We start from the raw sequence: 26,618 nt of genomic DNA on the forward strand, positions 1-26,618 counted from the left end.
CAATATTGTAACAGTAATGGCATAATCATGTTATTGGCAATACTACAATATTCAGAATGATACCCTTTATTGGCCATGTTTACTGTAATAGCATTGCACATATACCTCTCTTCTAATACAAATAAAAACAGTTCAAGTCTTTATTTACTTTGCAAATGCCACTCATTTGATGATCATTGAAAGTATAAAAAGGTGGCCTACAGGTAACATTGAGTCATACAAAAAGAATACCAAGTAATATTTACAAATGTACTAAAGCACAACTTGTTTCCGCCTCACCAGATAAGCTTTGTCAGCAGGAGTCTCACATTCCATGTAGTGTATGGATTGAGAATAGAAAGGTAACATCCAAATGCAGCAGGCAAGAAGCCCACAGTTCTGTTTCCCGAGTGTGAACCCCTGTGGTCAGTCGTCGTCGTCATCACTGGGGGGCTTTTTATTGGCTGCATTGGCCCTGAGTACAGCTCCAGGGCTGGGGTACGGCCGCTGTTGGAACAGAGGCCCTGCTGCCGTGGTGTCTGCCCCCGTCTTCGCCTCATTACGCTTGGGCAAGCCAGTGGACCAATTGCCCCTGTGTGGAGAAAAATACATTTTAGATACATGCAGAAGGGCTGTTACCGTGACCGTGTTACTGACAGTCACAAGTCGTGACCGTTGACACGGTAACTAGGCTTCTTCAACACTGCACTCTGAATGCCGCTGATGGTCATTAGTAGTCTACCAAACTTGCTAATGGCCTGGTACTCAGCGCTCTATTGTCCCTCTAATCACTGACGTCACTGAAAATACAAGTTAATATCAAATCAAACACTTCATGAGAGCCATGGCATTCAGAGTGAGCGGAATAGCATCACCTGTTCTGCAGCGAGAGCCAGCTCCTTATAGCTGGTTGATGCATGGAATTAAATGCATTTTCTATAGCCCATGTTGCGCAATTTTTCTATATGGTATGCAATTGCGTGAGAAAACAGAGTTGATGGCCTCTTAAAAAGAGGATCCCATCAGCGTTCTATAGGCTAGGCCTACTATATTTATTTCTCAACTTTCTTAATATTAAGCACATTGCTTCGCGTTACAACCGGAGTATAGCCTCCCTGGCTGGCATGAAAATGAACCACAGGAGAAGCGTCCTCCATTCGCTATTCAAGTGCATACAGATGATGTCTCAAGTACAGGCTATGGAAAATACGTTTTTTTTGTAAGCCATTCTAAATAAATTATTCCACACATACAGTGCATTCGGAAAGTATTCAGACCCCTTTACTTTTTCCACATTTTGTTATGTTACTGCTTTATTCTCAAATGAATGAAATTGTTTTTTTCCCTCCCTCATCAATCTACATACACACAAAAGGTTTTGAAATTTTTGCAAATGTATTCAAAATAAAAAACGGAAATATCACATTGTTGAAGCACCTTTGGCAGCGATTACAGCCTTGAGTCTTCTTGGGTATGACTCTACAAGCTTGGCATACCTGTATTTGGGGAGTTTCTCCCATTCTTCTCTGCAGATCCTCTCAAGCCCTGTCAGGTTGGATGGGGGGCGTCACTGCACAGCTATTTTCAGGTCTCTCCAGAGATGTTTGATAGGATTCAAGTCCAGGCTCTGGCTGGGCCACTCAAGGACATTCAGAGACTTGTCCCGAAGCCACTCCTAAGTTGTCTTGGCTGTGTGCTTATGGTCGTTGTCCTGTTGGAAGCTAAACCTTCACCCCAGTCTGAGGTCCTGAGCGCTCTGGAGCAGGTTTTCATCAAGGATCTCTCTCTGTACTTTGCTCTGTTAATCTTTCTCTTGATCCTGACTAGTCTCCCAGTCCCTGCTGCTGAAAAACATCCCCACAGCATGATGCTGCCACCACCATGCTTCATTGTAGGGATGGTGCCAGGTTTCCTCCAGACGTGACAATTGGCATTCAGACAAAAGAGTTGAATCTTGGTTTCATCAGACCAGAGAATCTTGTTTATCATGGTCTAAGAGTCTTTAGGTGCCTTTTGGCACTCCAAGCGGGCTGTCCTGTGCCTTTTACTGAGGAGTGGCTTCCGTCTGGCCACTATACCATAAAGGCCTGATGGGTGGAGTGCTGAAGAGATGGTTGTCCTTCTGGAAGGTTCTCCCATCTCCACAGAGGAACTCTAGAGCTGTGTTAGAGTGACCATCAGGTTCTTGGTCACCTCCCTGACCAAGGCCCATTTCCCCCTATTGCTCAGTTTGGCCAGGCAGCCAGCTCTAGGAAGAGTCTTGGTGGTTCCAAACTTCTTCCATTTAAGAATGATGGAGGCCACTGTGTTCTTGGCGACCTTCAATGGTACCTTTCCTCAGATCTGTGCCTCGACACAATCCTGTCTCGGGGGTCTACGGACAATTCCGTCGACCTCATGGCTAGGTTTTTGCTCTGACATGAACTGTCAAACCTTATGGGACCTTATATAGACAGGTGTGTGCTTTTCCAATCAACTGAATTTACCACAGGTGGACTCCAATCAAATTGTAGAAACATCTCAAGGATGATCAATGGAAACAGGATGCACCTGAGGTCAATTTCAAGTCTCATAGCAAAGGGTCTGAATACTTATGTAAATAAGGTATTTCTGTTTTCGCTTTGTCATTATGGAGTATTGTATATAGATTAAAAATGTAATCAATTTTAGAATAAGGCTGTAACGTAACAAAATGTGGAAAAAGTCAAAGGGTCTGAATACTTTCTGAATGCACTGTATATTTGCGCCCATCTCAGTGAATGAATCCACTGGAGGCCTAGACTTGAAGCCAATTTATGCTTGATTCGAAAATGTGGTCGGAGGCTCCATATGGAGGTTGTGACGCAATTGCGGAGCCTACAGAGGCATGAGGAGGCCAAATCGAGCTCTGTACCGCATCGCCATGCGCCTCCCAAATGTAGTAACAATGCGGAGGGCTCTGTATAGCTCCCCATTGACATGATTGGTTGACGGTAGGTGAGGGCGGTACATCCTGTATAAACACAAACTCACTTCCTTGACAACAGCTCTGCACTGCTCCACGAAGCGCAAGAAGTATGAATGCCCTGACTTCTGCTGAGGCCATATCACCATAAATGCTGCAAGGCCGATGCAGACGTCGGATTGACCGTGCGCCCAGATGCACAATGCACTTCTCTCTCCAGAATGTGCTCTCTCCCACCAATTTGTGCACACTCATTGTTTCATAACTTCATTCTGTGAATAGTTTTTTTGTTTGATTGTCAGTGTATATCAATTCCCCATTACATATATCACCAGTAGTACATTTACCGTTACTTCCTATAAAATAAAGCAATAAGGCACGGGGGGTGTAGTATATGGCCAATATACCACGGCTAAGGCCTGATCTTACGCACGACGCAATGCGGAGTCCCTGGACACAGCCCTTAGCTGTGGTATATTGGCCATATACCACAAACCCCTGAGGTGCCTTATTGCTATTATAAACTGGTTACAAACGTATTTAGAACAGTCAAAATAAATGTTTTGTCATACCCGTGGTATAACATTAAGCATATAAGAGGACTTGTTTCAAATTATCACTTTATTAACCACTCAACAGAATAATAAAGTAATAATTTGAAACAGGTCCTCCTATATGCTTAAATTTAGGCCTGTCTAAAAAAAATCTTGGTCAACCGAAAGTAGTCTGTTCTTTCGACCAATCGATTGGGCAATTATTATTTTATTTTTTTCCATATATAGACACACCCTATGTGTTTTAATAAAACCAACTAAATGCATTGAGCTTGTCTGATGCGTTAAGCTTACGGTTTGATGCCTCAAGAGAGCGCCAGAGATCTAGATAACCAGAAGAAAAAAACCTGGCCCAACTATTCTCCTCCCGCTCCTGCTGGCTTTCGCAGATTCTGCCATTACTCTCCTGAAGTTGCCGGTAATACGTTACAAAAGGAGTCGGCAACCTTTCTCATGTGGAATGCCAATATATGTGCGCACTCCCTCGGAAATCGTTTGGGAAAAATATTATTTATATTTTATTCAGCTATGTTTAATTGTATTGTTCTTACTATAAAATAATGCCACGGGAATTACAAGCAAATCTTGCCTGCTAAATGAACTAGTGTAGCCCACAGCCATATGTCATAGCCAGATCAGGGCCTAACATTAGGATGACTCAGAATATGCTATTCTATTCTTCTGAAATAAGCTACATTTTCTTCATATCATAATATTTATTTAGAACTGCCTAAAATAAATAATGGATTTATTGTGGTGTGTAGGCTATATTAAATGGATTAATTACACTTTTTTAAATGTAGATGTTCCAAAGGTCCGCATCAGTGGCTTGTAGGCTATGCGTTGAAGCCTGGAGATGCTAAACGTGTTTATGTTAATTAATGCTCAATTATAGTGAGACTGGCAGTTATTTGCATGACAGTTACCGGCTGACAAAATGTGATGATCTCCACAGCCCTACATACAGGGCAGGAGAAAAAGAGTGCCAGGGATTTCTGACAATGGACATAAGCGTATGGTGCAAGGAAAGGTAGCGATGAATGATTGGGTCAGTGGCCTTACTTGGGAGCATCAGAATAAGCACTGGGATCCATTGGGTCCATCTCCTCATCCTTCCTCCCTGAAAAATACAGTTTACAGAAACCTGTTAGCAAGTGTACATAATTCATTCGATTTGGGTATGGTTGCAATATTTGTTTTGAGCAAGAGATGCAATGTCCCTCCTGAAGAATGTTATTAATGTTTACCTCGTTTGTTCTTGCTGTAGGGGGCAAAGTCTTCTCTCCTCTGCATCCGCCTGTCTCTTTCCCTCCCATCATTCCTCCCTCTTTCTCTCTCCATTTCTGGTTCACGATCCTTGTCCCTCTCTCGCTCCCTCTCTCTGTCTGGCTTCTCAATTTGTCGCTCTCCTCTGTCCTCCCCAACCTCTGCTGTAAGATAGAAACACAGAGAATATTGGAGTTAGTAAGATTGTCAGAATCAAATCCATCCTAAATATTGAGTCGGAATACATGAAACAGTCTCTGCTCTACTGGTTGGTCAGGCTAGGACTCTTCTTACCCCTTAACTTCTTGGCAGCTTTGGTTATCACAGATGTGGGGTCGGTTGGGGACAGCCAGGCAACCAGGTCAGATTCCACATTCCAGTAGTATGGCAGACCACTAAGGATACAAAATACATGGAATCTTAAAGTCAGTCCACAACCAAAAACAATCACTCCATCATAGCTGCTGTCCACTAGCCATACCCAATTGGTGTTGTACAATCTACATGTTTAGTGGAGAATCTGAAAGTGAGTTCTTACCAAATAGGGTCAAATACTTTGTACCAGTTGGGAGGTAAATTCTCACGGGCAGTGGCCTCATAATCTACATTGTTGTCATCATAGTCCTCAGCAATGATCTCCTCATCCACATCTAGAGACAGGAAGTTCCAAGATTTTAGCTACTAGCTAGCATTTTTGTAGTGAGTAAAAATTATTGTTGTTGTTGTTGTTGTCGCCATACCTTGCTCGGAGTGCTTAAGAATCCCTCTTTTGGCTAAGCGAGCCAGTAACGCCGGGGGCAGAGGCATCCTACAGGAGAAAATTATTAACGTTATAGCCTCATACAGTCGATTGCCTCAAACTAGCTAAATAGCCATATTTACTCTTTGCTAACGCGTAGCTAGCTACCTCACTCGCGTCAGTGGCTAGCTAACTAACGTTTGCAGCTAATCAAAAATAGCCGTATAGGGAACACGTTAATGCAATCAAATGTGAATACCGTTTATAATTACCTGCATCCAAATGTGTCCTTACTTTAGTTCAGACGTGGAGCGAAATCCAGCTAGCAGCCAGTCACACAGCCCAAGCGCACTATGATAGCGACATTAGTTCGGGGGAGGGAGTCGGTTGCCGCGTTCAAAACAACTGGGAACTCGGAAAAATACGAGGTCAAATTATGACGTCAGTGATCTTCAGGTCGGAAAGTCGGAGATCTAGAAAGAGGCCCGAGTTCCTGAGTTAGAATTCCGATTGGATGACCTTTCAAATCGATTTTTCCCACTCGGAGCTCGTTTTTTCCCCGAGTTCCCAGATGTTTTGAGCGGCTGAAGTCTGAAGTCAGAGATTTCCGAGTTCCCAGTTGGTTCGAACGTGGCATTAGTCTCAGAGATGTGTCGTCACAGCCCGGACAGCAACAACAAACATGGAGGAATATGCCCGTGAGCCTTGGTGAAGTACATTTCAGACAGACAATTAAGTAGACGGTTGTCAATGTTGGTGCTATCTCTCTTTAGCCAACATACTTTTCTGCTTCCCCATAATGGTTATTATGCCTTTTATGCCCGAGTCATTACGCAAATGATGGTTGAATTAGCTAACTAGCAGACTAAACTCCACTCCATGGTGAAGTTTCTGATGAAGTTCCTTCACCATGGAGTGGAGTTTAGTCCGCTAGCAGTAACTTAACGTTAGCTAGCTTGCAAAACAAGTTGAGTAACATAGCTACTACTAGCTAGGCATAGCTAGCTCGCTAGACATTGTCTGAGGATGTGGAAGATTTAGCTAGCTATGCTGGTTAGGGATGTGACAAATCAGGTGCTTACACTGGTTCTTGCTTTAAACTCGCCATTATAAATTATCTTTATAAAAGGTTTGTTAATGGTTTATTATTCGTATCCTAGTTAATATTACTATTAACTAGTATTAGGTAGTATATTTGGTAGGTAGTTATAGTATTGTAATGACCTCGATAGATCATACATGAAAGAATGTCCAAAACAGGATCGAGTTTTCAAATTGAACGGTTTATTAACCAGAACTCACACAGGCTACTGTTTGCCCTCTCGCTGTTCCACCAACCACAAGGATGCCTGGCACTGAAACATTTCCAGGCATTCCTTTGATTGGCAGACAGCAAAGGGGACTGGCATGCTGGATCCCGCCAAACACAGAGCAAACTGATACACGTGGCCTGATAACCACACAACAACAGAACACATGCACATAACTGTCCAAGCAGGGGCCTGTTGCACAAAAGTAGAATTAAGACATCCGGGATAAATGACTCAGCTGAGCTCAATGAAGCCAAAACATGTGCATCCAGGCTTAATTGGTTGCACAAAGACCAAGCCAGGATGAGCAGACACGGATTCATTAAACCAGGTGAAACCAATCCTGGATAGGTGCGCGCTCACGGCTCACTCAAATAGACCCCGCCACAGATCACAGATTAACTGATTTACCATGGCAACTAGAGCCGCGTACTTTTCCCCGTCGGAAGCACAAATCCTCATGGAGGCATACGAGGAGGTAAAAGATATAATTAAGAAGAAAGGCAACACCGCCACAGTGATAAAGCAAAGAGAAAAAGCGTGGCAAAGTATTGCAGACCGCCTGAATGCGTAAGTAGTGCACAATTACACACTCACCGCTCCGCTGAAACATCACAATGACAATTCAAATATTTAATTCACATCTCCAAAAATGCAGTTGTACTGTAATTATGAAACGGTTAAATTTTTTATTGAAATGCACTGCAGATATGAGTGAAATTGTGTAAAGTAACTCCATCACACTGTATAAAGCTATGATAAATTTTTTGATATTTTTACTGAAAACAAGACAAAAATACCAAGTAATTTTTTGCAGTGTGACTCCATTAAATGTGTGTGTGTGTGTGTGTGTGTGTGTGTGTGTGTGTGTGTGTGTGTGTGTGTAGATTAAACATGAACGGGCCAAAACGGACATGGCAGCAGGTCAAAATCAAATACAAGAACATTCTGCAGAATGGTATGGTCCCTGACTAATATTTAACAAAGCACAAGCATATATTGTACCCAGAAGGTGCCTGCTCACACATTGTCTGTACTGTTTTAGCAGTGAAAAAGAATACCCACAGACAAGGCACGGGTGGTGGGTCACCAAAGGCTGACCTTACCCCAGCAGAGGACATGGCCTTGGAGCTAAATAAAGGCAGGCCCGTCTTAGAGGGGATCCCTGGGGGGAAAGAGACGAGCATAGGTTCCTCCCAAGATGCCACCCGCTTCATTCAAGGTATGTCCTTCCATCTCTACATGGGATACAACCACATTCATATTGAATCAATTTGGACTGTCTGACTTTGGTTTACCTATTGCCTTGCAGTGTCTGGCAGCACTGTGTTCCTGTTAGAGCCACCAGCACAAGCACCAGACGATGCTGATCCAGTGAGTACTCCATCAAAGGCATACTGTAGGCCTGGCATGTCTTGTCTACTAGCTTCAATATGAATCCGATTAAATGTGATAGGGTGAAGGCCCCAGTGCAGCAGCAACATCACATGATGGAGACGATGATGAGGAGGAGACCATCTCTCTGGATTCCAGAAGGCATGAGGTATCATGTTAAGACTGTGAAAGTACTATTTACTCTACAATGGTGAGGAGTCCTCATCAAAATCAAAAAATCTAATTTCTTTTACAGGACCCAGATGCTATACAGTGGGAAAACCAGCCTGGCAACATAGTGCGTATTAATAAAAGGACACCACATCCTGCCAAATTCCAGCTGCGCTAATTGTATTGTGTTCACAGAGCTCACAAGCTATCAGAAAGTTGTATGGCAACCACCTCCGGCGCCAAATAGAACTGGCAGACATAGACATTCAGTACAAGAAGAAAAAGATGGAAAATCTTGCACTGGAGTCCGAAATAAAAAAGAGGACAATTAGGAAACTGGACCTTGAAATAAAAAAACTTGAGAGGGAGGTGAGATATGCCTTCAATGTACACTGTATGCTAACTGTAACACAAATGTATTAATCATTATTTTTCTTTCCTCCCCCAGCTCCAAGAAGATGACACAGCTCAAAATAAAAATTAGGTATATTCTCGTAAAGTCAAGTGAGCCATGACATATGAGCTCTTATTGTGAGCACACAGGACGGTGGCATCTTTCTAAGGTTTTTTTTATTTTCCCAGCAATCAGTACAACCAAGTCATCGTTATAAGGCATCGCCCTCTTTTGCCCACCCCCCCAGCACCAGGTGTGGCCACTAGCCTATATGAAGGCCCAAAATTGTGTGTTCCTTTCTGCTCTGACAATGGCATGCCCATTCGTGCGAGATGTGGTGGATGAAGAAGCACTTGTGCTGAGGAGAGCCTTCAGGCGAGAAAGGGTCTTCAGGGACCGGTTGGACCCACTGGCCTTCCCTGATGACCATCTATATGAAAGATACAGGTTTTCTGCAGATGGCATCAGGTATCTATGCAGACTACTGGGTCCCAGGATTAAGCACCGCACTGCACGGAGCCATGCACTGAGTGTGGAGCAAATGGTTTGTGTGGCCTTGCGCTTTTTTGCTAGTGGAGCCTTCCTGTACTCAGTGGGGGATGCTGAACAAGGCCACAATTTGCCGCACAATAAGGAGTGTGTGTCTGGCTATCAAAGCATTAGCAGATGTCTTCATCTCCTTCCCTGGCCACAGAAGACTCTGTGACATCAAAGAGGAGTTCTATAGGATTGCAGGTAAGAGGATCTACAAATTACAGGACAACTGTTAACACATAGTAGGATACTCATTACTTTGTGTGACAGGTTTCCCCAATGTCATTGGTGCAGTGGACTGCACACACATAAGGATAAAAGCCCCCTCAGGTGCCCATGAGGCCGATTTTGTGAATAGGAAATCCTTTCACAGCATTAATGTTCAGGTGAACATAACTTTTTGATATTGTCCATTGACGAACACTGCATTGCCAGTGATGTGCATTGATTGGTGTAATATTCCTCATCTTATGATTTCAGATGGTCTGCAATGCTGACTGTGTGATCAGCAATGTTGTGGCAAAATGGCCTGGCTCAGTCCATGACTCCAGAATCTTTCGGGCCTCTGAAATCTATCAGTGCCTATCACAAGGTAAGCCACACAACCCCTATTTATAACCATCATGGCTGTGTCAAGAATATCACTGTGTTTATGAGGTAGTAATGATGAGATTTTGTGTTGACAGGTGAATTCTCTGGTGTGTTGCTGGGAGACAGGGGGTATGGCTGCCAGCCTTTTCTCCTGACACCTTTCACAGACCCCCAGGAAGCACAGCAGGCCTACAACCATGCCCATGCCAGGACCAGGGCCAGAGTTGAAATGACCTTTGGCCTCCTGAAGGCACGCTTTCACTGCCTTCACAAATTAAGGGTCAGCCCTGTTAGGGCATGTGATATTACTGTGGCTTGTGCTGTCCTCCACAATGTGGCCTGCCTGAGGAAGGAGAGGGCCCCCAGAGTGCCACCAGCCATGGACTGGGACAATCCGGCAATCTTCCCTGATGACGACAGTGGTCGGCTGCTGAGGGACCAATATGTGTTGAATTATTTTAGTTAGTATGTGTGCTTTCAATTTTGGTTAAATATGTCCTGCGGTGGCAGAGGAATTTGGGTTTTTTTGGGTTTGTTTTTTTACGAATTTGGCCTCTTATGATGTTTGTGCGGTATACTGTGTGTAATACAAGGCTGCAGGGAGGCTACTGCATCCATTCATTTGTCTGTTCAGTTGATGTGTATGGATTTGTCCTGCATTTATTTTAGTGTGCAGACATGCAGGGTGTGTTATATACAGACCTTTGAATGTGTATGTATCATTTTGTATAATATGCTTGGATTCTGTGCTTTCCATCTTGTAGAGTCACTGTGACTTCAGTTTCGAAAGGAGCTGATGGTTTACCTGCTTTGTTTTGTCCTTATTCAATAAAGGAACATAATGTTACACATTGTGTTTTTATATTCATATGGAATGTGTATTTGTTTATATGACAGAGTACTAGGGCCACACTGAAGAAAAAGGATAAAGTCATAAATTTATGAGGCTGGTTCTTTCTGCAGAAAAGCTACATATTGTTTTTACAGTTTTGATACTTATGACAATGTGATACTTAATATTCTGGCACATCAGCATGTCTTTGTTTATGAAACCATACTGAAGTACAATTTCACGAAATGCCCCACATCTGTCATTTTAACAACTGTCCTCCTTTAAAACAACTGGTTACAATATTATGACTTGTGTTTTTTTCCCCTCTGTGGCCCTAATATTCTATCATTTTATATATAGCCTTATAGTCTATGGGAAACTGTAAATTATCTAATGATAGCAACATCATCTAAAAATCATTTTTTATCCAAAATCATTGAAATTAATGATCACAAACGTTTAAATAATGACAGTGGGTCTAGTTATATGTGATAACAATGTATAGTGAGCAGTGAAATAACTATTGGTTTCCATTTGTGGTGACTGCTGACTGACATTAGGGATGAGATTAAATAGATCCTGGAATTTAGCCTGGTCTGGAGCAGGCTAGCTCCACAGAATAAATCTCCATGGTAATTTATACCATAACATATCCTCCTGCCCCCTATCCATCTTTAGTGCAACCGGATTACGGATCAATTGAGCCAGGATCACCAAGATATCCTGGCTTAATCCCTTATCCTAGTTTTGTGCAACAGGCCCCAGGTCGCTACAGTATATTAGGTAAATTGTTTATATACCAGTAATAGGCCCACATATTTATGCATAGATAGGCAAGTGGTTTATCTTTAATATGTCTGTATTGTGGTTTATTTACCCATGGCCTTTACACACACTTCTCAGTCCCTGGAGAATAGTAGATGACTGTGGTGGTGCGTTCACCATGGGGGCCATCGGCGGAGGGGTGTTCCAGTCAATCACGAGCTTTCGGAATGCTCCTGTGGTGAGTTTGAAAGACTCTCTCTTAGCTTATGAAAGATATTTTAAGATCAATATAAGAACAGTGATCTGAAAAAAAAATTCTCCATCTCTGCACAGGGCTTTCGGCACAGACTAAAAGGTAGCGCCAATGCTGTGAGATTAAGAGCTCTACAGATCGGCGGTAAGAGTCACTGTCTTTACAGTAGTTCTTTCTTGTACAGCACAAAGTACAAACACCATCCATCATCACGAATGCCGGCCGTCCCGTCGTCAGTCAGCTGGTTATGACGGTTATTTTATTTTCATTATGGTCTTTATCCATAACCGTCGGTTACACATTATACGGTAATTGTGCCAGCCCTATTTATCACTAACAGTTTGTGTGATGTTCCTGCAGGTAGCTTTGCTGTGTGGGGTGGACTCTTCTCTACAATCGACTGTGGTCTGGTCCCTATTCGAGGGAAAGAGGACCCCTGGAACTCTTTAACTAGTGGGGCAATGACTGGGGCAGTCCTAGCTGCACGCAGTTAGTGTTGGGGGCAAACATTAATTCTAGATGTAACAGATTTAGTATATTTCATCTTTTTTTCAAGACCCTCTGATCTGAGGCCATCCCCACCCCCTGCCTGACCATCTTGCCCCACCCACCCAACAAAGTCAGATTAGCTCAAGGGCTTGACTGTTGGCTTTGTGCTCTCCTCAGGTGGGCCCTTGGCTATGGTGGGGTCAGCCATGATGGGGGGCATCCTGCTGGCCTTGATCGAGGGCTTTGGGATCCTTCTCACCAGATACACCGCACAGCAGTTTCAGAACCGTAAGTAATGTTTAGAGACGGCCCTGGAACCGTTGTAGAAGCCTGATTTGACTGAACTCTGTATGCAGTCAAATCAAGCAGTGCAGTCAGGTCAGGCTTATACACTGTGACATTAGGTGAAGGGGTACACATCATTTTCCTGTTACTGATAACTGGACCTTATCTCTAAATGTACATTTTGATGGGAATTGAATGAATGTCACAACCCTAGTTGTATTAATCTGAAAACCACCACACAGCAGTAACTACCACAGTAGAAATGACAGATCTGTTTTTTATGCTTCTTTCTCCTATCCAGCGAGTCCCTTTGTGGATGACCCCAGCCAGCTTCCTCCTATGGATGCCAGCCAATAGCAGACTGGGTTCCAGTAGGTTCCATGGAGCTACTGGGCCTAGCTACAGCCATGCATACTGTGACAATCTCAGACTAGAGAGGAGAGGGGTGCTCTGAAACCTGACCCCACAGGTGTAAGCAACCTCACCCTAAACCAGCCCCCATCCTCTCAATGGTCATAAGAACGTAGATGCACTTTATTATTATTCCTCAGGGGTAGATTACAGGTTAATTTAGTTATTTATTTATGAATATGTTTGTGTATACCGGTACACCAGTGTTCCTTCTGACTGGTCCTGAATGATACCCACATTTATCAGATTAATTTATGCACAAACCCATAATTTTGTGGTGACGAAGACTTTTGGTGCTGTATAACCGCATTTACAGAAATAGAATGGGTAGCTAAACATGAATAGGCATTAATACAGGTATGTGTGAGTATGTAATGACAGTATTTATGATTAGAAGGTCTATCAATCTTACCAGAAGTTAGTGTCAGGTGTGACAAAATCAATGCTGTTCAAAACTGATGTAATTGATTTTGCTTGTAAAATGTAATGCACTGAGGAAGGAGAACTGCACTATCATTCAATTTCCTCTCCTCATGGCAGCTTTCATAATCGTGAGTTTTTTTTTTTTTTTAACTAGGCAAGTCAGTTAAGAATTCTTATTTACAATGATGCCGGCCAAACCCGGACGACGCTGGGCCAATTGTGCGCCGCCCTATGGGACTCCCAATCACGGCCGGTTGTGATACAGCCTGGAATCGAACCAGGGGGTCTGTAGTGACGGCTCAAGCACTGAGATGCAGTGCCTTTGCAGTGCCTTAGACCGCTGCGCCACTCGGTAGGGATTCAATGCCACATCACAAACACACCAATCTTTTGATTCCATTTACAAACTCAGAAGGCTGGAATGGAAAGCCATTTCCAAATACATTCAGAGCTCATGTGTTCTGCTTCCACTGTTTTTTGTTCTGCTGTTTGTTCCGCTCCTTTATTGCTACTATGCCGTGCATTCCCATCACCTGAGCACTATAAGGTCTATCCACTTCGATGAACCAGAGCACTTTCGTACTCCATCTCTTTATTTGGTATTATGTTAACAAAAAGATGAGGTGGAGATGGTTTTGTGACACAATTTGATATTTTTTGTCATTCAAAACATGTGACATGTAATGTATAGAATGCTGTACCATAGTTGTTGGTTTTAATAAAATAAAAGTGTTAACAGTGTAATTGACTGGAAAAATAATTAAATTGTTGATTCTGTATGGCTTGCTGAAATTATTAATCCCCTCTGATGCAATCAAGTACGCACCACATGCGGGCAGTTGATTATTTTAAACAAGTCCGTAACCGAACACGCCCCCTACCCCGCTTGGAATTATGGGAGATGTGGTCTGTTAGATTGAACATGGAAAAAATGGACGTGCAGCCGCCACCTATCCGAACCTTGGATGATTTTGTTTTGGGCTCGGCTCGGTTCGCTGTGCCAGATATTCGTAATCTGGAGAGATGGAACAATCGGATCATAAACAACTTGCTGTATTACCAGTCCAACTATTTCGTTTCGTTTTTGACAATCCTGGGAATAGTAGGGTACGTTTCTGACGTGGTCGTTTTCTGCATGCAAGCACAGCTGCTTTTGTTAGCTGCTTTTGAATTGTATTGTAGTGCGAGTCATCACAAATTCTGTGGATATGGGTCCATGGTCCATAATAATATATTAGCTAGCGAGCCATTGGCTATGATAATCGACTGATTAATCATTTTATTGGATTCATGGCCCAATGGGACACAATGAGTTATAAGCTGTAGAGAAAAGTCAACTAACATCAGCCATTTCTCTATCCCTCCTGGTCTGACAGGTATTTCAAGCCCTTCAACCTCTTCCTGGGAGCCACAGTTGTGACATTGATATTCATGGGGTTTGTGTGGGCAGCAGAGAACCAGGCCCCCATCAGACGGTTCCGCCGGAACCACCCATCCCTGGCCCTGGGTGCCATCCTGGGGGCCAGCTACCTCTTCCTCACAGTGCTTGGGGGAGTGGCCGTCTTCCTGTTCGGCATAGCCTTCCCCATCTTATGTTAGTATCTATTCTCTCTTTCACCTCTCCCCATTCTTGTTGCCTCAATGTAAACATATCAATCTTCTGTTTATAACTTATAACAATACTCTCTCTCCCTCTCCCTTTGTTATGCCCCTGACCTCTATTTTCTCTTTCCCTCTATTGCTATTACAGTGGTATTGATCCACGCCTCTGTTAGACTGCGGAGCCTCAAGAACAAGTTGGAGAACAAGCTGGAGAGCATTGGTCTGAAGAGAACACCTATGGGGCTCCTACTGGAGTCACTAGGACAGGAACAGGAAGCTGGATCTTAGAGGGGGAGGAGAGGAGGAAAAAAGGAGACGTGCCCTGTTCTATTTCAGTCTCTTGCCTCTTGCTCCTTTGGTATGCCCAGATCTGAAAGGAATGGATAAATGTTAGCAATATGGTGATGACGATAAGTTAAGCTAAGTTCCTTCACATATCCTGTCCTGCCCAGATATGTAATCACAGGGGTAGGGGCTAGAGACCTAAATGGAATAAGGCCTCTCAGACTGAGAGTGCAAGAAAAGTAGAGGAAGAGAGGAGGGAAGTAAAGCAATGGTGATTGTTATGATATCGCAGTGTCACGAAAATGGTGTAACAGATTGCAAATCCTGTGGAATCAATTAGGCCTATGTAATGCACACACTAACAAATGACCCTAAAGTCATTTTGCACACCATGACAAGCTCCTAATATAGAGTTTACATTGTATCCTCAGAAATTAAAAAATACATTATGTTAGCTGAAAAACTGCACTGAGAAGTAAATGTGGCCTCCTAACAGACATTGGATGTGGTGAGTGCTACCATAAGATTGTTTTTAAAATGTAATTTAACGGCAGTGTTATGGTTACAACATTTATTTTACATACATTTTTACATTTGACATTTTAGTCATTTAGCAGACGCTCTTATCCAGAGCGACTTACAGTTAGTGAGTGCATACATAGAAACCTAAATGTGTTTGATGAGCCACTACTCTGTAACTCCTGACCACACTGCTTTTTGTGTTATTGTCCATCCTCTATTGTTGTTGGGTTTGGCAATTTAATGCAGTTGAAAGTTTAAATGTGTTTTTGGGATAGAAGGGCAACTGTGGAACAACTCTACACTTTGCATAGAAATATAATGAAATGTATTTCTATGATGCCATTATTCCAATAATGTTTACCAGGATTATTTATGCCTCTCTGTCCAAGCATTATTTGGTGCCAATAACATTAATGTCAGTCTGCCTTCATTGTGTAAAATTGTATTCAATTGAGAATATTGTGTATTTCTTTGATCATCGCCTTCTATGGATTTTTTTTCTCCAATGCTGTCAAAATATATTTACACTTCATTTACTAAATAATATGCCTTACATCTGCAATATCTTGTCATTATGTTATTCTGCAATCAGCCTGTTATAAATGATTAGATTTGATGATCAAAGTCGAAGAATAGATGCATCCTGCCTGGTCGAACAATAACAACTGAAAACATGCACCAGCAGAGGTCAGCACGGGGGTGGGGGGACGACACAAATATTCTGTGCAGCATGCTAATGTTAATAATGATTAATTATATACAAATGAATGTAAAGAAAATGCTTCTGCATTAAACTTGCACATAAGATACTGTACATTGTATACCAGACCCCACCCAGTAATCAAAATGACATTGAAAAGTTGTTTTTAGACGTATTTTCCCAGACGTTGACTTCAGGTGCATTTTAGGTGCTGAATTAATGGTGAAAATATGCATTTTACGGAAGTAAAAAATACGAATTTTCCGAACGTTGAAAAGACGTCATTTATAGACGTTGAAAATACATATTTTTTAAATAATAATAATATGCCATTTAGCAGACGCTTTTATCCAAAGCGACTTACAGTCATGCGTGCATACATTTTTGTGTATGGGGTGGTCCCGGGGATTGAACCCACTACCTTTGCGTTACAAGCGCCGTGCTCTACCAGCTGAGCTAGAGAGGACCACAGCCCTTATCATTGCTTCTATGTTCAAATTTAATCTGCACTTACATTCTCAATGAAGTAAGCATTATATCACAATAATAATGCACCCATCTGTCACATGCACAATGTTAGATTTTGTCAAATGCTTTAGAACCGGCAGCGATGATGTTCAAAGTAGTAAACCTACAGAATAGTAGACCGGTGACGTCGAGCGCCAGTGGGAGGGAGCAGGAGTAGGCGTGACACTAGCCACTAGCCACCAGCTCGCGATACATGCTGGTATAGCCTACATGATGACATTATTATGGACAAAAGAGCGAGATTATTTTGATTTGTCAAATGGCAGCCAAGCATGGATCATCATGTCACCAGAATAAGACCCTCGATTTTTATTGGAAAGGAGCATCAAACTCATCACCTTGCACTTTCAAAACCCTGTGAAGTTCATCATAATGTATTTAATCTGTAGCCTAATAAACTGCATGCTTTCCCAAGTCATAGTGGGAGGACCACACAACATGTCATCGCGTGAGTCCCAGTTTACTTCGATATGATGGTTATTATATCAATATTTGCGCATAAAAGTGTTTTTTATTTCTCGCATAATTAATTTTACCAACACAAAAAGATCCCATCTTTTCTAATGTATTTAGTTTTGTTGATATTTGGAAAGTTTACCGACAAATTAGCTGCTTCCATCAGGCCTGTCTTGACATTTTTTATCCTAAATGTACTTTACTTGCATAAATAAGTTGGATGGAAACCTGGTTTATGACTGATACTGTATTCTGTTGTTTATCTACCTTAGTTGAATGCACTGACTGTAAGTCGCACTGGATAAGAGTGTCTGCTGAATGACCAAAATGTAAAAAATAAATAAATAATAAACACTTGCAAAGCATGCTGGGTATTATTCTAATGAACTCTGCCCACCTAAACAAGTACAGATCCAAATCTGAACAATCATAGACTTCTAGGCTATGTTTCACACATTTGAAGTACACATTTGGTCGGAATGGACCAGATCCAAATCTGAACAATCATAGACTTCTAGGCTATGTTTCACACATTTGAACATCACACAATTTTTTGTTTGTTTGTTTGTTTTTGTCATTTAGCAGAAGCTCTTATCCAGAGCGACTTACAGGAGCAATTAGGGTTAAGTGCCTTGCTCAAGGGCACATCGACAGATTTTTGGCCGGCAGGGATGTGGGTTCGTTTCCCACGGGGGGCCAGTATAAAAATAAATAAAAATATAAATAAAAATAAAATATGTATGCATTCACTAACTGTAAGTCGCTCTGGATAAGAGCGTCTGCTAAATTACTAAAATGTAAATGTATGGTACATTACATTACAGTAGAGTAGCGTTGAATTCAGTAGAGTGCAGTATAGTTTAATTCAGTAGAGTACAGTACAGTACAATAGTGTTTAATTCAGTAGAGTAGAGTACAGTACAATTTAGTTCAGTAGAATAGAGTACATTAGATTAAAGTAGGGTACAATACAGTACACTATAGTTTTCTTTACTTTACTGTGCTCTACTGTGCTCTACTGTACTGTACTGTACAGTACTGTACTATACTCTTCTTTTCTTTACTGTACTGTGTGTGTACTTTACTGTAATGTACTGTCCTCTGCTGTGCTCTACTGGACTAAATTGTGCCGTACTGTACTGTGATGTTCAAACGTGTGAAACATAGCCTAAAAGTCTATGTTTGTTCAGATTTGGATCTGGTCCATTCCGACCAAATGTGTACTTGTTTAGGTGTGCGGAGCTCATTAGAATAATACCCAGCATGCTTGGCAAGTGTAAAAAAAAAAGCATTTACATTTTGGTAATTCAGCAGACAATCTTATTGTGCTGTACTGTGCCATTCAAACTTGTGAAACATATATGTCTATGATTGGTTCAGATTTAGTCCAGTCCGGCCCAGACCAAATCTGAGCCAATTATAGACATCTATGTTTGGGCCAAATCAAGGCCAGACCGGACCAAATCTGAACCAATTATAGGCATCTATAATTGGGCCAAATATAGGCCGGACATTGAAATCAAGTCCAGACCAGGACAAAATCGGAACCAAACATAGACGTCTTTGATTGGTACAGATTTGGTCCAGACCGGACCAAAAATCTAGATCCTTGGATATTGAAATCAAGGCCGGTCCAGACTGCAGCAAAAAATAAATAATAAATAATATGGCTGGTCCGGACAGGACCTAAAAAATACGTCCAATAGACGTCACCGTCGGTAAATGCTTAGTGGGCATTTACGAGAAAAGTAAACCCCACAAGGTGTGCACTGCAGGGATGTAGCTCAGTTGGTAGAGCACGGTGTTTGCAACGCCAGGGTTGTGGGTTCGATTCCCACGGGGGGACAGTATGAAAAAATAAAATTATGTATGCACTCACTAACTGTAAGTCGCTCTGTATAAGAGCGTCTGCTAAATGACTAAAATGTAATGTAAAATGCAGCAACTCTTCCTGCACAACTTGTTCGTCTGTCCTTGACTGATCGATTGCTGTCCATGGTGCTGAAAATGCGTCCAAAAGGACTTGGCGCAAGCTGGTCTAGTAGTAGAATTTTATTAATCATATCCATGGACCACACTGACCAGAAGTTTCTCTACGTTCCCTCTGCCCTCCCTTTAAAAGATTTCACGGTCATCCCTTTAAACGGCTCAATTACTCTAATCCTGAATTCAAGACTGACCACAGCCGATCGTTAGCAACCTGCGGAGTGTGTTGGGACGAGTTTATTATGATTATTTTCCATTTTTATCTGGGCTTACATGGTAAAGAAAAAGCTGCTGCATTGGACCAATAAATAAGAATATCAGATTTAATGAGTAATTTGCTGTAGAAATAGTACGACAAGGATGGACCAATTACCGGTGTGGAGCACTGACACGGATTATGAAATGGCTTGCTCTCTATAACATTTTATTTATTTATTTTTTTAACAAGTGTCAATACGCGATGCACAGCCAATTTTAACATTGGTTGTCAGTCAAACTCTGCAACTTACAAAACTATTTGATGGTGGCTCTTTCCCTGAAGCTGAAGGCATATCGTGGTTTTGAGCTGCGACATGGCAGGAAAAGGTAAAATATAGGCCATGCAAAACGTCGTTTTGGTTGCTCCCAATCTGTAATTGTAAAAGGCTGACCCTGTGACTTTGTTTTGTAAATGGAGTAAGGGGCAGCTGAGAAAGTATAAATTCATTGCTGCGCATGCAATGACTGAAAGTCCATGAGATTGTCATGATACTGTAATTCTAAACGTATCTTGAACCTTTACTTTGTTTGTTTACAAATGACAATGCAAAAACAACATAAACAATGATGTAATACAACCTCAGCTTTTGGGTTATAATAGGGTATGACTCATAAGGCTTTTAATATCCTTCAGGAATCAATGGGCATAATGTTTGTAATATAATTTATTAAAATAATATTGAACAGCAGCTGTAACTCAAGGATCTCCTACAATATAAACTGTTAGTCCTAGTCACTTTCAAAAACAACTCTTGTCAGATTTGTGTCATTATCCAATTTAAAACCATTAGGCCTATATACAGTACCATTATCACGAAACACAATAAGGAATAATAGCCAACACTTATGGCTGGGGGCAGTGGGGCGGGCATATTGTCAAACAGCCCTTTTATCAACAGGTGTCCAACTAAAGAACTGGGTCACAGCTGTTCTACTCAATATGGTACCTTACTGTACCATGTAGGCCTATCATACCTTACTGTACCATGTAGGTCTATCACACCTTAATGTACCCTATAGGCCTATCACACCTTAATGTACCCTGTAGGCCTATCACACAGTAATGTTCCCTGTAGGCCTATCACACCTTAATGTACCATATAGGCCTAGCATACCTTAATGTACCCTGTAGGCCTATCATACCTTAATGTACCCTATAGGCCTATCACACCTTAATGTACCATATAGGCCTATCACACCTTAATGTACCATATAGGCCTATCACACCTTAATGTACCATATAGGCCTAGCATACCTTAATGTACCCTGTAGGCCTATCACACCTTAATGTTCCCTGTAGGCCTATCATACCTTAATGTACCCTGTAGGCCTATCACACCTTAATGTTCCCTGTAGGCCTATCATACCTTAATGTACCCTGTAGGCCTATCACACCTTAATGTACCCTATAGGCCTATCACACCTTAATGTACCCTGTAGGCCTATCATACCGTTAATATACTCTGTAGGCCTATCATACATTACTGTATCTTGTAGGTAGTCCAATCAAATCCAGGCTGAAACCAATACCTGTCTAACCCCTGGCCACATGTCAATAATCTTATCCAATATGATCATAATACTGTTGTTTCATTAGCCATCTCAGTAGCCTTGTGGTTAGAGTGTCCGCTCTCAGATCGGAAGATTTGGAATTCGATCTTCGGCTGGGTCATACCAAAGACTGTAAAAATGGGACCCAATGCGTCTCTGCTTGGCACTCAGCATTAAGGAGATAGATTGGGGGTAAGTCCCTGCGATAGACTAGCGTCCTGTCCAGGGGGTGTACTTGTACATGAAGCTGCCTCACGCTACAGAAACAGGAAATAGGCTCCTGCTCCTATGAGCCGTTCCGGCTTGTGCAAGGCTACTTACTTACTCTTGTGTCATTACTGTAGATGAATATTGGCCAGTTTTTGAGTAATTTACACAATATTGAAGTGTAGGTCACTTGATAGATATTAAAGACTGAAAAACAAAGTGAAAATAAATTGTACACAACATTGTATACACACAGTAGTGCATAGTAACTACATAGAAATAACCTAGATAATGAAATTGGTAAATGAATGGTGACAATCTTCTCTCTGTCTCCTGCAGAGGATGGCGTCTCCTTGGCTGGCTCGGTTGCCGGAGACAAGTCCGACACCCTCGGCTCTGCTGCCTCTGGCAAGAAGAGGGGTGGAGGACAGAAGAAGCAGATACAAGCCAACAAATCTGCTCTCCGAGCTCCCCGAGCCCTCTGCTGCCTCACCCTCAGTAACCCCATCCGCATGGCTGCCTTAGCCCTTGTTGAATGGAAATATCCTTCAATGATGATGTACCTCTGTGTGTGTGTGTGTGTGTGTGTGTGTGTGTGCATGTGTGTGTGAGAGAACATTTAAACCCCCTACAGTGTTGAGAGACCCTATTAAAGTTCTCAATCACATACAAGCATTTTTTAAAACAAAATTGTGTAGATTTTCAAAACAGAGTCCACGAGACACAGACCTCTGTGGCCTTTCGCAAAACAGTAAATGCATTTTCAAAATGCAGTGGTCTTCTCAAAACATAAATACATTCATCATAACTATATTATACCACCAAAATTATTCCAAATATATTTATCAAAAGAGCACAACTGCCTGTAAAAAGAATAACGCAACCATAACAGAAAGTTAGTCTGTCTTTAAAAAAATCCAGTTGATCAATACATTTTCTTTGCAGTCAGTAAATCAAGATGATCAACATTGGAAGTACAACTATCCAATGGTGCAGTATTATGGGCAATTACTCTCCTTTTATGCATATTTTATAAAACAATTTCATACACATCAAATCAAATATTATTCCTTCTAAAAAATTTAAATTAAAATAAGCACATTGTTTTCAGGATTCATTCATTGGTATCATCAAAATCCAATTCCGTGTATTCAATTCATAGGCTGGTTTACTCATAGTTTTGTAGACTTTACATTGGCGCACAGAAAAACAAAATAGAAATAAGGAAAGGTGATTACAATAGAGGAACACAACTGATATGAATGTATAGGCCTCAATCATCACCAAAACAAAGCTCTATAATGTAGGCCTGGGATGATACCAGTATCGCGATACTCATTAGTGTCGTGGCAAGGAAACAAAACACGAAGTGGATTTATCTTCTTTAGGAAAACAGCCCTAATGTTGGAAACAAATATCATTATGTTGTCATTCAGAATCACATTTATTTATTTTAAAGCTATAGTACACACTATTTTACATACAGCAGGTTTGTAAAGGACCAAAGAGTGAGAGCTGCTTTGTGGTTTCATTTTTGCCACGGAAAAAATATTGCGATACTGATATCGTCCCGGCCCTACTATAATGGAAGGTCAAAATGTTGGAAATGAGGACTTAGGAGTAACCCAAAGTTACTTAGAAGTAACCCAACTTCATTTGCTGCATCTCTGCATGTCCACACTGCCAATGTGTTATAGTCTGTGAACAAAACACTTAACACTGAATGTTGTATTCACTGATGACATTTGTATTTAAAGTTTGGCAAAAAGTGGGCTAAGATATGCATGTCAGGTACTAAGGCAAGAAAATGATCAGAAGTTCTGTAAATGTATTTGAACATTTGATCATTGCTGTTCTGCTGTAGATACGTTTCAACACAGATCCAAAAATTGCTTGTACGCGATTGAGAAAAACTGTAAATCAATGATGCATTCAATGTGGTGTTTAGTGTTTACCCTTAACTGTGGTCCTGCAGACCTTTTGATATTTTCATTCTACTTGCTATCTTTGCCAACTGTGTGGCCCTGGGTGTATCTAAACCCTTCCCAGAGGAGGACTCCAATTCCACCAACCACAACTTGGTGAGTTGGTGCAAGGCGGCTGATACAGAGGCTGAGGTGTCAGTCAGGGAGATCATAGAGGCTGAAGAGAGGGTTATTTTGGGAGTGCTATATAAGGACCAAACCTGGGTTAAAATAGAGATATTTGAAATCTGCTTAATTTAGCTTGCTTGGCGCAATTGAATCAGTGGAATGCTCCTTAAAGTGCAAAACCCATCTGGGACTCAAGCAAATGCTCAAAGTATTTGAACAATTTCAAATATATTTGAACCCATGTCAATTGAATCAATTGACGAAAGGCGATCAGAAAAACCTGGAAGCCTCGTCGTGAGATGTAGCATATCAAAGGATGTATCAAAATACTATGGAAAACAGGTAGATTACAACAGTTTCAGAGAAGTTAGGGGTGTAATCCTAAACCATAATAGTGTTAAAGAGGAAAAGTTGGGGGTCTGACTCCATCACCACGTCAAGCCCCTCGAACCTGATCTGTGATCTGTTATAGATTACAATTCCAAATAGTCTATATATGTCTCTGCTCTCATAGTCACTGGTTATCCAGTTGAAGTCGGAAGTTTACATATACTTAGGTTGGAGTCATTAAAACTCGTTTTTCAACCACTTCACAAATGTCTTGTTAACCAACTATAGTTTTGGCAAGTCGGTTAGGACATCTACTTTGTGCATGACACAAGTAATTTTTCCAACAATTGTTTACAGACAGATTATTTCACTTATAATGCACTGTACCACAATTCCAGTGGGTCAGAAGTTTACATACACTAAGTTGACTGTGCCTTTAAACAGCTTGAAAAATTCCAGAAAATGATGTCATGGCTTTAGAAGCTTCTGATAGGCTAATTGACATCATTTGAGTCCATTGGAGGTGTACCTGTGGATGTATTTCAAGGCCTACCTTCAAACTCAGTGCCTCTTTGCTTGACATCATGGGAAAATCAAAAGAAATCAGTCAAGACCTCAAAAAAAAAAGTCTGGTTCATCCTTGGGAGCAATTTCCAAATGCCTGAAGGTACCACGTTCATCTGTACAAACAATAGTACGCAAGTATAAACACCATGGGACCACGCAGCCGTCATACCGCTCAGGAAGGAGACGCGTTCTGTCTCCTAGAGATGAACGTACTTTGGTGCGAAAAGTGCAAATCAATCCCAGAACAACAACAAGGGACCTTGTGAAGATGCTGGAGGAAACAGGTACAAAAGTATCTATATCCACAGTAAAACAAGTCCTATATCGACATAACCTGAAAGGCCGCTCAGCAAGGAAGAAGCCACTGCTCCAAAACTGCCATAATAAAGCCAGACTACGGTTTGCAACTGCACATGGGGACAAAGATCGTACTTTTTGGAGAAATGTCCTCTGGTCTGATAAAACAAAAATAGAACTGTTTGGCCATAATTACCATCGTTATGTTTGGAGGAAAAAGGGGCTTGCTTGCAAGCCGAAGAACACCATCCCAACCATGAAGCATGGGGGTGGCAGCATCATGCTGTGGGGGTGCTTTTCTGCAGGAGGGACTGGTGCACTTCACAAAATAGATGACATCATGAGGAAGGAAAATTATGTGGGTATATTGAAGCAACATCTCAAGACATCAGTCAGGAAGTTAAAGCTTGGTCGCAAATGGGTCTTCCAAATGGACAATGACCCCAAGCATACTTCCAAAGTTGTGGCAAAATGGCTTAAGGACAACAAAGTCAAGGTATTGGAGTGGCCATCACAAAGCCCTGACCTCAATCCTATAGAAATGTTGTGGGCAGAACTGAAAAAGCGTGTGCGAGCAAGGAGGCCTACAAACCTGACTCAGTTACACCAGCTCTGTCAGGAGGAATGGGCCAAAATTCACCCAACTTATTGTGGGAAGCTTGTGGAAGGCTACCCAAAACGTTTGACCCAAGTTAAACAATTTAAAGGCAATGCTACCAAATACTAGTTGAGTGTATGTAAACTTCTGACCCACTGGGAAAGTGATGAAGGAAATAAAAGCTGAAATAAATAATTCTCTCTACTATTATTCTGACATTTCACATTCTTAAAATAAAGTGGTGATCCTAACTGACCTAAGACAGGGAATTGTTACTAGGATTAAATGTCAGGAATTGTGAAAAACTGAGTTTAAATGTATTTGGCTAAGGTGTACGTAAACTTCCGACTTCAACTATAGCTCACTCATAATAAACAAAAAGGCCTACATGAGCAGAATAAAGCAAGGAATTTAGAGGTAGAGATATGGGGGTGGACAATGTAATCTTTTAGACAATGTAATCTTTTAGTAGAGTGATATTTTATTAGAATACCCTTGAGGGAATTCCTCGAATGGGAGTGGAGTGTGGGGATGGGGGGTAGTACACTACCTCATCATGCTGAGTCTGTCTCGTCCATCTGCTTGGCTGTGGGGCAGGAGAGTGGTTGGTAAGTACTGTACTTATGTCCCTCCGCCGTGGATCCCTTTATTGGATTAGACTTGTGGAGGGGAACTCAGGCTGAAGTCTGAGGCTTCACTGTAATACCCCCCTCTCTACTATAGTGATTCCAGTATGAAAACTTTACAGTGATTTACAGCACATTAACACTCAAACATAACATACACTATATATACAAAAGTATGTGGATACCCCGTCAAATTAGTGGATTCAGCTGTTACAGCCACATCCATTGCTGACGTGTATAAAATCGAGCACACAGCCATGCAATCTCCATAGACAAACATTGGCAGTAGAATGGCCTCACTGAAGAGCTCAGTGTCTTTCAACGTGGCACCGTCATAGGATGCCACCTTTCCAACAAGTCAGTTAGTTAAATTTCTGCCCTGCTAGAGCTGCCCCGGTCAACTGTAAGTGGTGTTATTGTGAAGTGGAAACGTCTAGAAGCAACAACGACTCAGCAGCAAAGTGGTAGGCCACACAAGCTCACAGAACGGGACTGCCGAGTGCTGAAGCGCGTAGCACATAAAAATCATCTGTCCTCGTTGCAACTCTCACTACCGAGTTCCAAACTCCCTCTAGAAAGCAACGGCAGCACAATACAGTGAAGGAAAAAATTATTTGATCCCCTGCTGATTTTGTACGTTTGCCCACTGACAAAGACATTATCAGTCTATAATTTTAATGGTAGGTTTATTTGAACAG

The 26,618-nt window shown here is 41.7% G+C and overlaps 4 protein-coding genes and 1 pseudogene across 6 annotated transcripts in view; 4 read left to right on the forward strand and 1 right to left on the reverse strand.

Annotated features, from left to right (window-relative positions):
• Nucleotides 1-126: 126 nt before the first annotated feature.
• pqbp1 (polyglutamine binding protein 1) lies at nucleotides 127-5,877 on the reverse strand. Of its 2 annotated transcripts, none has more exons than XM_084187601.1 (7): nucleotides 5,755-5,877; nucleotides 5,484-5,551; nucleotides 5,282-5,393; nucleotides 5,038-5,138; nucleotides 4,725-4,907; nucleotides 4,540-4,597; nucleotides 127-571 (listed from the first exon to the last, which is right to left on the reverse strand). In XM_084187601.1, the coding sequence occupies exons 2-7, from the start codon at nucleotides 5,548-5,550 to the stop codon at nucleotides 406-408; spliced, it is 687 nt and encodes a 228-aa protein (XP_084043727.1). In that variant the 5' UTR covers nucleotide 5,551; nucleotides 5,755-5,877; the 3' UTR covers nucleotides 127-405. The 2 variants fall into 2 exon arrangements, with proteins under 2 accessions (XP_084043727.1, XP_084043728.1); XM_084187602.1 differs by having other exon boundaries at nucleotides 5,777-5,849.
• Nucleotides 5,878-6,064: 187 nt separating this feature from the next.
• LOC311150231 (mitochondrial import inner membrane translocase subunit Tim17-B-like) lies at nucleotides 6,065-14,091 on the forward strand. Its single transcript, XM_084187604.1, has 5 exons — nucleotides 6,065-6,180; nucleotides 11,592-11,691; nucleotides 11,787-11,850; nucleotides 12,373-12,483; nucleotides 12,782-14,091. The coding sequence occupies exons 1-5, from the start codon at nucleotides 6,131-6,133 to the stop codon at nucleotides 12,835-12,837; spliced, it is 381 nt and encodes a 126-aa protein (XP_084043730.1). The 5' UTR covers nucleotides 6,065-6,130; the 3' UTR covers nucleotides 12,838-14,091.
• On the forward strand, nucleotides 6,362-10,725 carry LOC311150228 (uncharacterized protein). Its single transcript, XM_084187600.1, has 11 exons — nucleotides 6,362-7,362; nucleotides 7,680-7,750; nucleotides 7,838-8,014; nucleotides 8,105-8,166; nucleotides 8,249-8,335; nucleotides 8,423-8,464; nucleotides 8,533-8,706; nucleotides 8,786-8,821; nucleotides 8,920-9,466; nucleotides 9,746-9,857; nucleotides 9,952-10,725. The coding sequence occupies exons 1-8, from the start codon at nucleotides 7,205-7,207 to the stop codon at nucleotides 8,819-8,821; spliced, it is 807 nt and encodes a 268-aa protein (XP_084043726.1). The 5' UTR covers nucleotides 6,362-7,204; the 3' UTR covers nucleotides 8,920-9,466; nucleotides 9,746-9,857; nucleotides 9,952-10,725.
• A 124-nt stretch (nucleotides 14,092-14,215) lies between the features above and the next one.
• LOC311150230 (PRA1 family protein 2-like) lies at nucleotides 14,216-16,532 on the forward strand (the record flags this gene model as incomplete). Its single annotated transcript, XM_084187603.1, has 3 exons — nucleotides 14,216-14,421; nucleotides 14,691-14,908; nucleotides 15,065-16,532. The coding sequence occupies 3 exons, from the start codon at nucleotides 14,216-14,218 to the stop codon at nucleotides 15,202-15,204; spliced, it is 564 nt and encodes a 187-aa protein (XP_084043729.1). The 3' UTR covers nucleotides 15,205-16,532.
• A 5,224-nt stretch (nucleotides 16,533-21,756) lies between these two features.
• LOC311149905 (voltage-dependent L-type calcium channel subunit alpha-1D-like) overlaps nucleotides 21,757-26,618 on the forward strand; it is a 29,194-nt pseudogene continuing 24,332 nt past the window's right edge. The window contains exons 1-2 of the transcript in view: nucleotides 21,757-21,968; nucleotides 23,385-23,490. The product of the transcript in view is annotated as a voltage-dependent L-type calcium channel subunit alpha-1D-like (transcript). The remainder of the gene's footprint in view (nucleotides 21,969-23,384; nucleotides 23,491-26,618) is intronic.

Source organism: Coregonus lavaretus (assembly GCF_964263955.1).
Source record: "Coregonus lavaretus genome assembly, chromosome: 22".
Classification (NCBI taxonomy): Eukaryota; Metazoa; Chordata; class Actinopteri; order Salmoniformes; family Salmonidae; genus Coregonus; species Coregonus lavaretus.

Bases quoted from the DNA above. Each gene is read 5' to 3' on its own strand.
- LOC311150231 (XM_084187604.1), top strand. From the start codon at position 6,131: ATGTGTCGTCACAGCCCGGACAGCAACAACAAACATGGAGGAATATGC. The intron at 6,181-11,591 runs GTGAGCCTTGGT...CACACTTCTCAG, and splicing joins AAACATGGAGGAATATGCCC to TCCCTGGAGAATAGTAGATG. The intron at 11,692-11,786 runs GTGAGTTTGAAA...ATCTCTGCACAG, and splicing joins GCTTTCGGAATGCTCCTGTG to GGCTTTCGGCACAGACTAAA.
- LOC311150228 (XM_084187600.1), top strand. From the start codon at position 7,205: ATGGCAACTAGAGCCGCGTACTTTTCCCCGTCGGAAGCACAAATCCTC. The intron at 7,363-7,679 runs GTAAGTAGTGCA...GTGTGTGTGTAG, and splicing joins ATTGCAGACCGCCTGAATGC to ATTAAACATGAACGGGCCAA. The intron at 8,336-8,422 runs GTATCATGTTAA...TTTCTTTTACAG, and splicing joins TGGATTCCAGAAGGCATGAG to GACCCAGATGCTATACAGTG.
- pqbp1 (XM_084187601.1), bottom strand. From the start codon at position 5,550: ATGCCTCTGCCCCCGGCGTTACTGGCTCGCTTAGCCAAAAGAGGGATT. The intron at 4,908-5,037 runs GTAAGAAGAGTC...TCTATCTTACAG, and splicing joins AGCTGCCAAGAAGTTAAGGG to CAGAGGTTGGGGAGGACAGA. The intron at 572-4,539 runs GTAAGGCCACTG...TTCTCCACACAG, and splicing joins GCTTATTCTGATGCTCCCAA to GGGCAATTGGTCCACTGGCT.